We start from the raw sequence: 16,866 nt of genomic DNA, 5'->3' as shown, positions 1-16,866 counted from the left end.
AAAATCAAACTGGTTTTGCAGTGTAAATGATTGCCACTCTAAAAAAACCTGGAGATTTCTTACCAAATCTCTCACTTTCTGATTCTCTCACCCTATTACATTTCCCCCATCTGTGTTTTCGCGCTGCACATGCCACAGACACAAGAGATCTCCTATTTCAGACAATGCAGATGCATTTGAATTGCTTCTTTACTTGAGACTGAAGTTGTTTTAGTGGGCATTAATGGGGCATCCTTGCAGTTAGGCATGATGATAGAATTGTGGCCTTGCAGAGTTGGACACAAGATTATCAGCCCGATTCAGGCTTGTTCGGAAGCGGGCAAATTCCAGATAGTTGGGAGTCTGCGCAAGCGGTATTTGCGCATGTGCAGACTCCTTGTGCCTTTGCCGAGTATCACACTGATGGAGGCTTTTGCACAGGTAGATTATTTATCTAATAATAGATAAATAATAATTATTGCTAAATATGTAATGTAGTAGATGCAGTGCAATGCACAGTTTAAAGGGATTAGTTCTGATCAATATTATTCAAAGGAACACAAAAGATTATATTCAGGTCCTTAGTGAAATACATTTCAGCTAAAACAAATGGAACCACAGAGCATGTAATAAGGTAATAAACATTCTTTAGAAAAACCTCTTCTTGCCTAGTACCGAGCTTGGATTTAGAACTAGATAATCAATATAGCCCTTAACAGTTGTTACTTTTAATTGAAATAGTGCATAATATGATTTCTTTTAAATGTTCTTTTTTAATTCCCAACTGTCCCGATTACAGTGTGGACAGTCCGGCTAATTGGAGTCTGTCCCGTTGTTCGTCTCATGGGCAGGGGGACAGTTCGGGGAGCCGGAGATCACCGCTGCTCTGCTTGGCAAAGCAGCCGGTTATCACTAAATAGATGCCGCTTGCATGCGGCATCTACTCAGTGTGGGGAAGGAGCCCGGGGCTACCCAGCTGTTGTGGACATTATTATTATTATCATTTATTTATATGGCGCCACAAAGGTTCCGCAGCACCTAACAATACACAAATGAGCAAAAGCACATAATGAATTACAGTACAAGACAATTTAGGACAAGTACATGGTATATAAAGATAGTTGCATCAGGGACTGGACACTGAAGCAATTATCAGGGTGGCAGAGGTTTATATATTCTAAGAAAGGCACATGAGAGAGGGCCTGGGCATGCCCCCAAATTAATGAAAGAGGGTGTTGCATTACTTACCCTTGCCCCCTCCGCCCGTGACTCTGCGTTGATCCACCCCGTTTCAGGAGTGGGCACTCCAGGTCCCGCTCTGTATTGTCTAAAAGTTGGTAGGAATGCAATGGGGCATATTTCCAAAATTATGGGTTTTCAAATGTTTTGATCCCTTTCAGACAGAGGTGATGTCATGACGTCATGTGGTAACCACTTAATGCTCACTTGTGAACATTTTGGATGACTAGGATATCTTTATGGTTCCCTTGGGAGCTACTGGGCGCTAGACCGGCACCTAGGTTGCCTTGTTGAAAATCCACTTCTGCTCTCAGGAGGAAAATGCAAAAGAAGCGCACAGGGCTCTCTTGGGCAAAGCGCATACAAGTCCCAGAATCTTACTCATTGCATGGCTTGGTGCATATGCGTTAAGTGGCCAGACCATTGAATAGGCCAATTTTGAAGATTTGGCTGCATTTTAAAAGTTGTCACATCCCACACATGGGGCCTTATTCTGGTTCACTCCTTCTGGCAAATTCCTTCTTAGATGGACAAAGCCATGTGCACTGCAGGTGCTGTAGATGTTCTGTGTGCAGAGAGAATTAGATTTGGGTGGGGTTTTACTTCAAAGTGAGATCTTTATTGCAGTGTAAAAATAAAGCAGTCAGTATTTTCCCTGCACAGAAACAAAATAACTCACCCAAATCTAATCCTCTCTGCACAGTTTACATCTGCCCCCCTGCAGTGCACATGGCTTTGTCCATCTAAGAAGGACTTTGCCAGAAGGAGTGAACCAGAATAAGGCCCATGGTGAGAATGCGCAGCTATGCACCATGGTAATGCTAGGCATCACATAGCAGTTGTCATTGTGATAGTTATAGTACCCCAAGGTCTGCTACAATGGTGACCAGTATTGCTTAGATCTACCTGTCCAATAGAAAATTACATTAAAATGTTAAACACAAGGTATCCGCCAACTCCGTAAAAGCTGCACTTAGTGACTTGATAGGAAATAGCCTGGAAGACACACAACCTCCAGTTTGTGACATTCAAAGCCAACAATCCAAAAGCCAAGCGCAAGTCATGCTTTTGCTGTAGGCGCACAGCATGGCTTACATTTATTATGGTGAGAAAGTGAAATAAAATTACTGAATCGCTTCAGGCTGTTTTGTGCATCCTGCTCAATTCTGTCTAAATGCATGAATTATTTGGAGTCAGAGCATGGTTCATAACAAGATCTGATGTCATGACATATATAATATATATATTAAAATGTCAGTTTTGGAACACAATTAGTGCCAGCTTAGTGGTAAGGTTAAATTGATAAATGTGTTAGAATTCCATAAACCATGAATTAATTGAATGATATTAATGAGTGTTTTTCCCTTGTTCTCTCTCCCGTACAGCTCTCAAATTCCCACAAGGTGGCGCTGTCCTCCATCAGTTATGTTGGCTGTTCCCTGTCCATCTTCTGCCTGGCAATTACACTGGTCACATTTGCTATACTGTCGTGAGTAATTTTTCACATTTTATTACTTTATTTTTCCTTCATTCCCTGCTGAGCAAATATTACTGTATAAAGACTATCTGAGATTTATGTGCGTTCACATTTCAGACTAGCAGTGCACAATAACTTTAGGATTCTCTCAATCATAAATGCCATTAATTCTCACCAACCCTTTAATTAGATTTTGCCTATATATTTGTAACAGCTGGGTGGTTTTGCTCAAATTACTTTAATTTCCTGATCAGAGGAGTTTTCCGTTTGCTTTCATCACGTGTTTCAGAGCTGGCATTTTATCTTCTCCATTCAGCTGCCTTGATGAGAGAGAACATGTGCTGTGTTAAAGGAACCATTTTAAAACCCATTTTATGTAATAAAGGCCTGAAAATCATTGCTGCCCATGTATTTTGTTATTGGCTATTGTAAGCACAGTGACCACTATACCCATGGTCTCCTGTCTGCATCAACATTGTCTACATTGAATGCACTTGTTGCTGTGTGCTTAGCCTGTATATGTGTGATTTTTCATGCTATACTGATGGCTTTTGCACTTACATGTATGCACTTATAATTTTATTTACACGGTGTGATTTTTATTTGTGATTTGTACTTGCATGATTTATCATTACAGTATTACCCCTTTCACACCGCAAATAACCTGGGTCGGTGTGTGGTGTGAAAGGGGATATAAGCAGTGTTATTCCCAGTCGGACATGGGTCGCTGGGCAGTCTGAATGGGTAACCAGGGTCAAGCAACTTGTGTCCAGTTCACTTCAATGGAGGAGGAGGAGAAGGCAGCAGCGTCACCTCAGTGCTGCCTCCATGTTTTTTTTATTTACATTGATCAGCTTGTGTTGCTCCAAAAGCACTTTAATACAGGTGACCCCTTTTTCACATTAATTTAGTAAAATGTTAGTAAATGGACTGTAAGTCAGCATATGGTGCATGATGTGTCCTTTTCCCAGTCATAGGGCGGTATTCAATGAGAATACCTGCGAGGTGCAGCGAATCCTTTTTAGGATTTGCTGCACATTCGCCACGTTCTGGAGCCGGCGGGCTCCGGTATTCAACGTGTCAGGGGCTCGCTGCCCCTGACTGGCGAATATGAGCTCCTGCGGCGTATGCCGCAGGGAGCCTGCGGACGGTGGCAGGCAAAGAGATGGAAGTCTCTCTGCCTGCCCCAGAACTTTGTGGGGGGTAGGTGGGCTCCCCGGGTGCCAGGCAGCACAGGCTGCCCCCCGGGGGTGCCAGCAGGGGACCTATATTCACTATACCCGATCGTAACGATCGGGTGCAGTGAATATATGAATATGTAATGAGCGGCTCGGCTCCGGCGCCCCCTGCTGGCTGCTGTGTAAAAAAAAAAATATATATATATTTTTTTAAATTAAACATATATTCATGTGCTTACAGCACATGAATAAAAATAGCATGCCCCTCCTCAGAATAAAATTCCTGATTTTTTGACACCAAATGTAAAAAACAAAACACTTTATTTTAAAAGTTCACATTCCACTTCACCATAAAAAGATAGCGATTGCTACTCGGTGAATCATGGCGAAAAAAACCTTGAAATGTATTCGCCATGTGGTCATTGAGTCGGGTGATTCACCGTTTTAGTCAGAAATTCGCCAAACAGCACAAATTCGCCATAAAAACATGGCGAATCAGGCTCATTGAATACCGCCCATAGAAAGTAACAAGACAAATTTCATTATTGTAGTTATTATAGTCTATTTACTAAGCTTTGGACAGACATAAAGGGGATATCCAGGTTTGATCAGTCCTCTGCGAATTTGCTGCGAGGACCAATGTTCCGGGTCTGCACATGCGTATGTATGTGCAGACCCGGGGGACGGGTAGGGGGCTGTTGCATGGGAACATTCCCATGGGAAAATGCTGGGCGTTCCCATATGAACGCAGGCGGGTCAAAGCCTGCACCGGGCGGGCAGCTGACGTCACATGATGTCAGCACCTGTCCCAAATTTGGACATCTATGAGCCAAACAAAAGTCAGCCTAGACTGACTTTTATTTGCAAACTGGAAAAAAAAATCATTCGATGGTGACCATCGAGTGATTTTTCACCTATACGCCTGCATGCGAGGGGATGTGTAAGCATACACATCCATTTGCATGCCAGCACGGGCATTTGGTCTGCAAAGGGGCACGGGCGTTTGCTACCCCGGCAGGTGGTGATTACCCACTTGCTAGGCAGTGAAAGGCAGGCCCAAAGGCGCAAATTTACAGTTTGCAGGAGGGCGCCAAACACCCTAGCACCAGACTTGTTTGTGTAGTCATACTGTAGTTGTCATTATGCTGCCATCATGCATAACTGCCTACCCTCCTGCATTCTGCAGGAGACTCCCAGAAATAGCAGAAATCTCCCTCTCTCCCTCATTTCCAGTGGCGGCTCCTGCCTTTTGACTTGAGGGGGGCTGCACTTTCCTGGGTACTGCTCATTGCAAACAGTTATTAATTATTTGCAGGTTATTAGTTTTATTTGCGCTGTACAAGTGTTTGTATGCAATTACTGTAAATAAATGATGTACTCATATGCACATAAACACAGGTACAGAGCAAAATACACACTTTTAATCACTTTAATATTAGTTAAAGTACACAAAATTATACTCTTAATAAAGATCTACACACAAATATTATTAAAATAAACTTCCATGCACCTCTCTGGTGCAATGCATAACTTCCTTCAGCTGTATCACAATGAGTGACTCACTGAAGTCTGGGCATGCTCACTGCAGAGAATTTTCTTCGGCTGGGCTGCACAGACAGCAGCCCATAGAAGCACTGTAGCTCTGGAGATTTGCACAGAATGACTTCCTGCTGGAAAGCTATTGCTGTCATCGCTCCATGTTCTGACAGCCCAAGAAGGGGAGGAGTTTCCAGCTCTGTGACTCTGGGCAGTATTCAATGAGAATAATTCTCCATGCATGGCGAGAGATTTTTTCTCTCGCCATGCACTCGCCCTGTTCCGGAGGGCTCGCTGCCACTCCTGCTCCCACTATTCAATGTGGTTAAGACTCGCCGCCACTCGCGGCGAGTCTTAACCCCTGCAGCGGACGAGCGTCCGCGGCAGGGAGCTGGCAGGGAGCCGGGGGACGGTGGCAGCCAGGGAGATTAAAGTCTCCCTGGCTGCCCCAGAACATATGTGGAGGGGAGGAGGGCTCCCCGGGACCCAGGCAGCACAAGCTGCCCCCCCCCCCTATAGCCTGCGGGGAACCGTGTATTCACTGCACCCGATCGTGCATATGTAATGATCGGGTGCAGTGAATATATATTCGTATATATTCATGTGCTATAAGCACATGCCCCTTCACAAAAAAAAAATCCTGATTTTTTTTAAACCAAAATAAAAAAAAAAAACCTTTTAGTTTAAAAGTTCACATTCCAGTTCTCCATGAAAAGATGGAGAATTGCTACACGGAGAGACACGGCGAAAATCACTTAAAAAGACGGCGAAAATATCACATTGAATAGGGTGGTTCACTTTTGGAGAGCAAAATGCTCCTTCCAATGCGAAAATAGCACAAACTCGCCATAAAACAAGGCAAATTTTTCTCATTGAATACTGGCCTCTGTGTATGATGAGCAGTAGAAGCTTCCAATAGTAGGAATCTACTACATGCTGAACTCCTCCCCACAGGATTGGGCTGTTGCTGTGTCTGCACTGCTGCTTCATGGAGCCTGGTGAGAGGAGGTGACCAGCGTTTCAGAGACACAGCCAGCAATCACCAGAGCTTCGGAGGTGCAAGGGGGAGCACCGGAGCTCTGGTGCTGTCTGTCTGTGTCTCTGGTGTTGGGATTTTAACTGGAGGGGCTACAGCCCTGCAGCCCTATAGCAGGAGCCTCCTATGTTCATTTCATCATGATCTAGCCCACATTACACTGTTACATTTTGAGGGAAAAAAGGAATGAGAGATAGATACATTTACACTGAATCATCAGCGCCATTTCCAAGCACTTTAGCAGTATATCTCTTACTAACTGCTCTGGGGCTCATCTACATTTGGATATAAGTCATTTTACAAGATTCCTCTCAGATGTAGCAGTACACACCCACGCTTCTAGGTGGCACGTTCACAATGTCTTTTCACAATCTCTCCATATATGGAAGTAGACACGCCCTTTGGGTGGAGCATGACATGCCCCCTCAATGGAGCACTTTGCTAAATTATGCTACCAACTATAATCTCCTTGAAACTAGTAGGCAAGTATTGCTACATATAGGGGGGAATGTAATAATATGAGAGTAAGAAATCTCCAGGTTTTTTAAAGCGGCATTTACACTGCAAAACCAGTTTCTCACTTTCTGAATCTCTCATCCTATTACATTTCACCTATAATGTTTTAAAGACAAGATACTGAAAGGTGCAAAATTACATTCCCATGCTATATTAGAAGAACTTGTAACCTGGTGTGTGTGTGTGTGTGTGTGTGTGTGTGTGTGTGTGTGTGTGTGTATAATCTGATCATACAGTTCATAGGTGGTATACAGTATGAGCAGGTTTATGTAGTTAAGCATGTTGTTATCAGATCAGAGTCTAGACATCTGTGTAAATGACCATGATTGACATTTGGAGCATATTGGAAGCCAGTGAAGAGGCTGGCAGAGGGATGCATGTGAGGTGAGACTGTCAGTGTAATACAGAATGGACTGAACACATTAGATTAATAGCCTTCTCAGACAGAAGCAGTGGTAGTTTTTTGTGGCTGACTAATGGTAATCAGTGTCAAGAGGATTGAGTTTGTGATTTGCATTCACAAGCTGCTTCCGATCACACCTTGCATGTCAAAGAGTTGTGCGAGCTGTTACTCTGCACAGGATGCCATGGATAACAAAGGAAGTACAAATGATGGATGTCTGCGGATCATCATATACATCCACTTAATGTGTTTAGGGCAATGCTATTTATCTGTTGTTAATGGATAAGCATCAATTAAAGTGTCATCCCCAGTTCCCCACATGCTACTAGTTTTCTTCCTCTCATTGGAAGCGCTACAAGAGGCTTTTAATGTGACATGTGCATATGCAGCTAAGCCATTTCAAATCCAGCAAAGCCTTGTCATCATCTCTGGTCCCTATTGCTGGAAAAAGCTAATACCATCCTGAAATATCCTTAACGGGGACAAAAAGTGCTGCTTAGCAAAATTTGGAAGGTGGTAAGTGGCAAATATTGAGGTACCACAGCAGATATCTGTGATGTATCATTTACATTTGAGAAGCACAGACAGAGCCTTTCTCTTATGTATTTATTTGGAATATCGATCTATCTATCTATCTATCTATCTATCTATCTATCTATCTATCTATCTATCTTATAAACAGGGGTTAAAGTGATGGAGAACAGGGTGGAACTGAGTTCCACCACTTCTAATGGTAGGGGGAACTGAGTTCCACCTCTACCACAGTCCTGAACAGTAATTCCAACAGAAAAGCCTGTCCCAGCAGCTTCTTCTGACATGGTGTATGTGATGTCACTGCTGCTGAAGTGAAGAAGAGCCACTAAGAGGAGCAGGCTCTGTGCTTGCTGAAGACAGGGTGAGAGGGGACTGGAGAGACTCAGAGGAGGGGAAGCTGCTGGAAGACACATGGCATGAAGCTGCTGAGGGAGATGGACAGTTATGCTGCTTTCAGACCGCATAACTGGCTTTGACCCTGTATTTGGAAACGTTTCCAAAAACGGGTCTGCCAGATAAAACCCCTTTCACACCGCAGCACTTAAACGGTATATTACCGTTTAAGTGCCGATTTTTTGACACTGGCAGACCCGTTTTTGGAAACTTTCCAAATACAGGGTCAAAGCCAGTGCAGCCTTCAGCCCTCCCCTCCGTGCAGCTCCCCCCCCCCCCCTCGCGTGTCGACCGAGAGCATGTCGACGCCCCCCCGCGCATGTCGACGCCCCCCGCGCATGTCGACGCCCCCCGCGCGTGTCGACGCCCCCCCACCCCACCCCGCGTGTCGGCGCCCCCCCCCCCGTGTCGACTTACCCCGTGCCGGTACCTCCGTTGTGGACTGCAGCTCAGTATGCTCGGAAAGCACTTATGAAAAAAGTGTCTTCCAGAAAATGGCTGCCCCATAGGAAACCCTGTTTAAAAAAACTGTCTTCCGTATGGGGGGCAGCCATTTTCTGAAAGACACTTTTTTCATAAGTGCTTTCCGAGCATACTGAGCTGCAGTGCCGGGAACCACAACGGAGATACCGGCACGGGGTAAGTCGACACGGGGGGGGGCGCCGACACGCGCGGGGGGGTCGACACGCGGGGGGCCGTCGACACGCGCGGGGGGGCGTCGACACGCGCGGGGGGTGTCGACACGCGCGGGGGGGGCTCCAGTGCTGTGAATACTTAATGAGCGCTCATTAAGTATTCACTGTGCTGAATTTAGGACCCAGCTCATTGGCTGGGTCCTAAATACCGTTTCTGAGCCGATTTTTGCGCTAAAATACCGGTTCAGAAACGGGTAGGACCCTGCATTTTAACCGGTTAGAAAAAACGGCATTTTCTAACCGGTTAAGTGGGACTGGACCTTTCAGACCGCACACATTACCGTTTTAAAACGGTAAAAAAACGGCAATTTACCGTTTTAAAAGTGCGGTCTGAAAGGGGCATCAGCAACTGGAGTAAAATTGACATATGTGTATAAATAGCACTTCTGTGGACATTATGTGTAAATGGGGCACTACTATGTGGTGTAGTATGAATATTGGGCACTACATGCAGTGTAATGTTTATATAATTGTACTATCGTGTGTTGTAATTTTAATTGGAGTTACTATTGTGTAGGGCACAAATTCCTTTCCACTGGTCTAGGCTCTGCCTAATGGTGGTGGTCAGAGGCAGAACTCTGGGAGGGAATGCAGTCATCTGCCGCCGGGCTCCAGATCCCAAGGGGGCACCTCTCCTCCCCTGCGAGTTTAACTCAGTTAATGGAAAGCCATCAATATAACGTCTGTGGCTGAGTTTTTAAATATATATCTGTTCTCTCTTTCTTGCTATTGAGTGATATATAAAGAAGGGGGCACCTATATATATTTTGCCTCCAGGTGACATGGATGAACTTACTCCACTGGTGGTGGTGGGGGCAGGGGGGGGGAGGGTAGGTTCCATGTTAGGGGAAAGGAGTTCCACCACCTCTCCTTGAACACTTTAAGCTCTTCTTATAAATGAGAACATGTGGTTTGCAATTAACTCTGAAGCCACTGAACCAATTGTGATGAGGATTTCACCATTGTGTAGGTAATTTTCCCAGGCAGAGTTTAGATTTTAGCATCATCGCAATTGGTGTGTGTGTGTGGCGGTGGGCTAGGCTCTGTGGGGAGGGGTCCACTACACTGCTCTCAGCAAGGCAGCAGCATCAGGCATACTATATGCTACTCAATTTATATAGTGTAGCGAGCGCAGCGAGGCGAGCGAATGCGGATTACTTTACATGTATTCTGCGTCCCCTCTCGGGGCGCGCTGCGCTCGCCACGCTTCGGGCACGGTGGCTCGCTGCGCTCGCCACACTATATAACATCAACTCCATGCCTAGTTGGATAGTGGGGGTATGAAATCACCCATGGTTGACTATACAATTACAAATCGGGTCTTTACAATGAAAAATCGCATCGCATGAATTGTATGCCACTATATTGCATGCGATGCAATGCGATGCAAAAATCGGGCGCCCAGATATTACATAAGTACCTGTCTTTGAATGTAGGTCAGAGGTTAGATATATAAATACATTTTTGAACTGGCTCATTTTTGTTGAGAATATGCCCAGGAGACATACTCACTTGGTCCTGACAGTGCTGCGGGAAAGGTGGGTAAGTATCCCTCTTTTTCTGGAGGCCCTTCGCAACTCTCCCTTGGCTGCTCACAGCAGAGAACATGTTGGCATTCAAGAGGGACTTGGTGACACGTTTCATGCTGAATCGAGTCATTGTTGACCCGCCCCTTCTATACAGTGTCTTTTTGTCATGGAGATGGAGCAGGGCAGAAACTAGGATTTTTGTCATCTGGGGCAAGGCAGTAATTTAGCACCTTGCCATTTCAAATTATGGCATACAGTAGTGCAACCGTATACTCTACATCATGGGTCCTCAAACTGCGGCCCTCCAGATGTTGTGAAACTACAAATCCCAGCATGCCTTGCCACAGTTTTAACACTCCCTTATAGCAAAACTGTGGCAAAGCATGCTGGGATTTGTAGTTTCGCAACATCTGGAGGGCCGCAGTTTGAGGACCCATGCTCTACATCATAGTTCACCTTATTAATGTTGTGCCACCCAGAAGTTAGCCTCATTCACGTTACATCACACAGTAGGGTGCATTATTCACATTATTTCACATATATTGGTAGTGTCCCTGCCCTTTACCATTAGGGATCTTTATGCACAGCTGCCTAGGTCCTGGGATCTGGAGGGGGTGCCACACATTCTACCTATCACAAAATGATAGGCAAGCCTATCATATTTAAGTTCTACATGCATAACCCTCCGAGGCACTTATGTATTATATAGCTTCCCTTCTGGACTTGTAACTGCTATGCTATTACTGGTGCCTGTCCTTATGTTTCCCCCCTATATCCCTATAGATTGTAAGCTTGCAGCAGGGCCCTCCTACCTCCAAGTCTGTCTGTTGTTACCCAGTTTGTCTTATCACTGTCTACTATTGTAAAGCCCAACGGAATCTGCTGCGCTATATAAGAAACTGTAAATAAATAAATAAATAAATGAGGGATACCTATGATGAAGACATACTTGTTGTGCAGCTGTGGTACTTCTAAGATCCCAACTCCACACTTTTGCTTAACGAGCTGAAAAATTAATATTGGTTAGGTGGAAGTTTTGCCTAGGGTTCCCGAGAAGTCTTACACCTTCACATGGCCGATTAACCCTCGATATCGCAAGTCTTTTCCCGGTCTCCAGCCAGGCCAGATGTCGCAATGCAGTGCTTCCCTTCAGCTTCCCTTATGGCACTGATCGGTGCCTGCTGCAGGCTAGGCTCTCTCAGCTTACCCAACAACCATCTCTGCTCCCCCTCATATCTAGCATCGGGGGCACATGCCCCCTTTGCCCCCACCCTAGTTATGGTCCTGGGTGGAGCCACAATGATGCAATCATAAAGCCATGCACTTATGTGCCTACCACGCAGCCAGCAAAGTAGGCAAGCCTGGCATGTAGAAAGCACATTGCCTTTTAAAAGAATGAGAGAGATATACTTCTCAGCCGTACCTACAGTACCTACTATTTGTTTCCCCTCTCTGGGAGAAGCCTCGCACAGAGAATGAATCTGTTTACATGGGCAAGATGAAACCTAGAACCAAGAAAATGTGCCTAGCACCTATACAGTGTACCTGTTTAAATAGGGAAAATGAAACCTCTCATCGATGACTTCCAATGGAGCAGAGCCGGGTTCTGCAGCTAGTGTTCTATAAACTACAATTACCATTGGCCAAAATATACTAGTTTTCTTTCTGTATACATGTTGTTTTGTTAGAATTCTTGGAATACGTCCATATGGAGCGCTTATCTCTGTAGCGCCTCTCACTCTACATAGCCTGTGACTTTTCCCTGGCTCGTACTGTATATCCATATCTGGCTTTATCACAGCTTAGAACACGATAGAGCTCAGAATGTATCAGTGCCTTTTCCAAAAGAAGTAATTTATACTTTATGTAAATTGGTACATTTTGGAATAATCCCAATAGTCAAACCTCATTAAAACCTATCTTTCTTTCAGTGGCCGTTACTTCCACAGGATCTTTAGGATAACTATGTACAAAATAGACAATGCGTTAAAAAAGTTTATGGCCAGCCACATATCACCATTAAACCTCCAATTTATATACAGTGATTTTTGCTCGCTAGAATGAGACAGAAGGAGAATTGTTCTTCGGAGACAGCTGAAGGAAGAGCGGAGATTTAATATTCCCCATGCAGACAGATCTCAGTGAATCGGTATATTGTGCAGCCTGAAAAAATGGAAACTGGTGAGGCAGGAAAAACAGCATTTTAGATTAATCCACGGACATTTAACACATTTAGCAGAAGGTTTTGACCCATTGGACTTTTGGAAGTGTAGATGAATTGTTTATGAATACCATCTGCACTACAGAATTCTGCTGCCAAGGTGGAATAGTGTCATTTGATTGTCACAGGAGGCTGTTGAAATGCTAAAACACCAAGCAAGGACGATTTTATTGACTTTAAAAGCTCACAGATATACATGAAGGAGGAAAGCAACTTGTTATCCAATTGATATCGGTAAATCAAACTGGAATGTTTTCCCAGAGGCTCATCACTTCTGGCAGAATTACCTGCAATGTGTTGTCTTGTAAAGAGGACTGACTGACTGGTTTTGTGTATAGTTAGTAGCCCTGGCAGCATGCTAGAGAGTTATTATATTGTATATTATAAGTGTTTCCATATGGATGGCGATACATTCACGGTAATAGCAGTATTGGCAAGCCTGTGAAGTGTGGATTTTTGTAGGTCTAAATTTAGAATACAGCAATCAGAACTAAGCTCTGTGGGAATTGAATACTGCACACAGGCCACCTGTTCTTACATTGTTCTGTATGAACGGATATATACAGTATGGTTCACTTCAGAAACAAAACTGTTAAATTGCATTATGTCCAAAAAATGTTTAGCTGCTTCTAGAAGACCAATAGGATTTTACACCCTGAAAAATATTAGGTTACAATTGCAAGGAAAAGTCAAAAAGACCTTCAATGCATGGTGGTGGGGTGGAGGAGGAGGAGGACATTTTCCTGTTGGAAAATGTTCGCCTCAGATTCTATATGGTCAGAACTTGGATAGCCGTTTGTAACCCCACTTTTGAGCTTGGGATTTAAATTCATAAATTCATTTTGTGCTGGTAGATAACACCCACTGCAACTTGGGAATGTTGCTGTAGATTAACCTGTTGCCCTCGCGCCATTGTGATGCAGTCATTAGGTCGACGGTTCTGGGTGGGCAATCAATGTCCATCAGAAATGTAGTAGAGACATTAGAGAAAATACAAAGGTGCCAGAGCCATTTTGGGTTATCGGTTACAGGATTATTTATCCTACAGACAGATTGGGCAGATAAGGCGGTGCCTGATACATATGTAGGTGATAAATATGTGACATTATGGGGGAAATTTACTAAAGGAAATTTGTAAAAAAAATAGGTGTATTTGTATTTAGAAATACACTTATTTTTGACATTTACTATCCCGAAAATATAGCAATTCGTATTCGTATTGATGTGCTATCAATACGAATACGAATTGCCGTATTTTCGGGATAGTAAATTTCAAAAATAAGTGTATTTCTAAATACAAATACACCTATTTTTTTTAAATTTCCTTTAGTAAATTTCCCCCTATACTGTATGTGACGTTATTGTTGCATGCGGGTAAATACTGGCAGCTTTTGCATGTAGCCACAAACACTGAGCAGCTTTATTTGTATGCTGCAGTTTAGATTTGAGTTTGCACATGCCCCTCTCTGAAATCTAAATATCGCTATATGGATATCTGCCCCCACCTGCAGTGTAACATGGATTCACCGAGGTGCCCAGTGGCCTCTTCTTTCTTAACTCCCACCTCAGAATCAGATAATTAGTACTTAACATTTCATCTGGAGGAAGAACTTCACCACTGGCTGTCTCAGGAGACATTGGGAGGTAGATGACAGTGTTTTCCTTGCATCGTTTGTTTGCATCAGTTGACCTCATTATTTGTTTTCATTGAAACCTGTTTAGCCTGCGTATAATAAAATGTTTTGATGCTTGTTTATTCCTGACTTGGTTTTTCTTTTTCTTTAGTTCAGTGAGCACAATCCGGAATCAGCGATATCACATTCATGCCAACCTCTCATTTGCAATTCTGGTTGCACAGATCCTGCTCCTGGTCAGCTTTCGTTTTGTACCTGAGACCGTGAGTGCCTTTCTTCCTGTCTTCCTGCCAGTTAAATCCACTAAAGAATGCTGTGTTCATCTTCAATTATATTGTTACAAAGCAAATTGTTTTTATAAACTGGCATAAAGCTTACAGTACAGGTGATTTAGTTGCTATAGTGATGATCTCTTTTTAAGTGCCATGTCTGTGTATTTGCTATTGTGTTACTCTTTCATGCAGTGTACATTATATTTATATACACTGTGTTCCAATATCATCTGTTGGATGCCATTACCACTGCATGCACTACTCATTGCAATCATACAGTTATACACCTTCCAACTGTCCAGGTCTTTTATTTGGGGGGGGGGGGGGGGGGGGGCTCACAGCGATTGAGCATTGAATGCATAGATTGCACAACATCTATTTACAGTGCAGGGAGAGCCTTGGGACAGCCCAGCATCTCGGAGAGTGCTGGGTAAGCCCTGAAGGTGACACAAACAGTGGTGCAGTGAGGCTCCAACCCCTTTTCTACACGGCAACAGTGTTGGGAGGTATGCAGTTATTGATGGGACACAAATGCAAATATTATACTGACATCCCATAACTCCAGTTACAAAAGATTTTTATAAAAGTTTACTTCTTGTAAATTTGTAGCTATTTCTTTTGCTTACTCCTTTTTAGGAATATTTGATATATTTTACTCTGTGCAGCATTAACCAAGATGTGCTCAAGATAACAATTGATAGACCTTACTATTAGTAATTGCTTCATTACTTACCTTAATTCAAATACGGGAAAGGAACTAAAATCATCAAAATACATTCTGGGGCCAAAGGGCAACACACCATAAGATGATGTATGGCTGTCCGACTGTGTGGGGTAAATTTACCAAGATGGGAGTTCTATTGAAGATGCCCATAGTAACCAATTAGGTTCCACATCTTTACGTATTATCTTCTAGAAGACAATATATAAAATCTGATTTGTTGCTAAGGGCAAAATCCCATCTTCAATGAAACTCACATCCAGGGTTTAAAGTGAGTGTGAACGGGGTGGAACTGAGTTCCACCACCTCTAATGGTTAGGTGGAACATTTTAACCTTCACATTGGCCCATGCACAGTAAATCTCACAGAAAAGCATTCTAGTTTGCAGGGGGGGTGCCAAATACCCTACCACTGGCCCTGTCTACATAATGGGGGGAGGAGAGGGGTGTAATTAGGTGGCATAGAGAAATGAGTTCCCCCACCTCTGCATGACCACTTTATGCCCTGCTCACATCTCAGTAAATTTACCCCTGTTTATGAAGAGTTTACTATAGGATTTGAAGCACCTTTATAATATTATTTTTTTCTTATCTCTACACTAATACAACATGTTAAAGAAAACATTTCCATCTAGGTCTGTTTATAACAGTGAGCAGATCCTTAAATCTAGTAAAAAAAATTAATTCACACATTTTTCTATTAAGAAAAATCTGTTATTAGAAGCCTAGACCAGAGAAGGTCAGCAGTCTCTCGGTGATGATAAATAGCGGCGATAGAAGACTTTCTTTCGATACAATATGAACTGCCATACTAATTCCTTGCAGTAAAGAACACAACTAAGTAACTACAGTACTGTCCTGCACTATGATGGTAAAATAGTACAAATAACTTTATCGCAATATGATTTATTATTTGGACATTGGGAGAAATATAGGCCCTCATTTTGGTTGACTCGATAAGCATAGCAAGGCCCAGAGGGCCCCCCCCTGCCGAATCGCTGCCCCCGCCACTGTATCACCTACAACCAAGCAGGGGATGTGTTATGAAAATACATCCCCTCGCATGTCCCACTGGCAGATAAATCATTTGATGGTTGCCGACCTTGCAAATACGTCAGTAGAGACTGACTTATATTTTATGGTCATCTGACCAAAGACAGAGCAGGCGGCTAATGTCATGTGACGTCAGCTGCCCGGCCCTCCGCATCATGCCGCAATTTGCATGGGAATTCCCAGCGTTTGCATGGAAGCGCCCATTAAATGCTGGGCGTTCCCAGGCCCCATTACCGCCTCCACCCACCCCATCCTGCCCCCACCACTGTGCGAGCGCCATACTGACCGTACGGGTCAACGAGGGGGCTTGCCAGTGGTGCAAGTAGGAAAAACGACTCAGCGGTACTGTGACTTGCGCCTAAAGCGTGCTGCGAAAAATGGTCGTGGCCAGGGGCGTGGTCATATGACACTAGGGGGAGTGGCTGTAATTTTGCACGCTGAAGGCACACAG

General features: G+C 43.9%; 1 protein-coding gene across 4 annotated transcripts in view; it reads left to right on the top strand.

Moving 5' to 3' along the window:
• ADGRD1 (adhesion G protein-coupled receptor D1) overlaps positions 1-16,866 on the top strand; it is a 417,296-nt gene that overhangs the window by 296,640 nt on the left and 103,790 nt on the right. For all 4 annotated transcript variants that reach the window (XM_083150233.1, XM_083150230.1, XM_083150227.1 and 1 more), the window contains 2 exons: positions 2,604-2,707; positions 14,522-14,633. In XM_083150233.1, coding sequence (XP_083006359.1) covers positions 2,604-2,707; positions 14,522-14,633 — 216 coding nt within the window. The remainder of the gene's footprint in view (positions 1-2,603; positions 2,708-14,521; positions 14,634-16,866) is intronic.

This window comes from Crinia signifera, chromosome 1 (genome assembly GCF_055691185.1).
Source record: "Crinia signifera chromosome 1, ASM5569118v1, whole genome shotgun sequence".
Taxonomy (NCBI): Eukaryota; Metazoa; Chordata; class Amphibia; order Anura; family Myobatrachidae; genus Crinia; species Crinia signifera.
The sequence above is the reverse complement of the archived record's forward strand: the minus strand, read 5'-3'. Positions and strand labels throughout refer to the sequence as shown.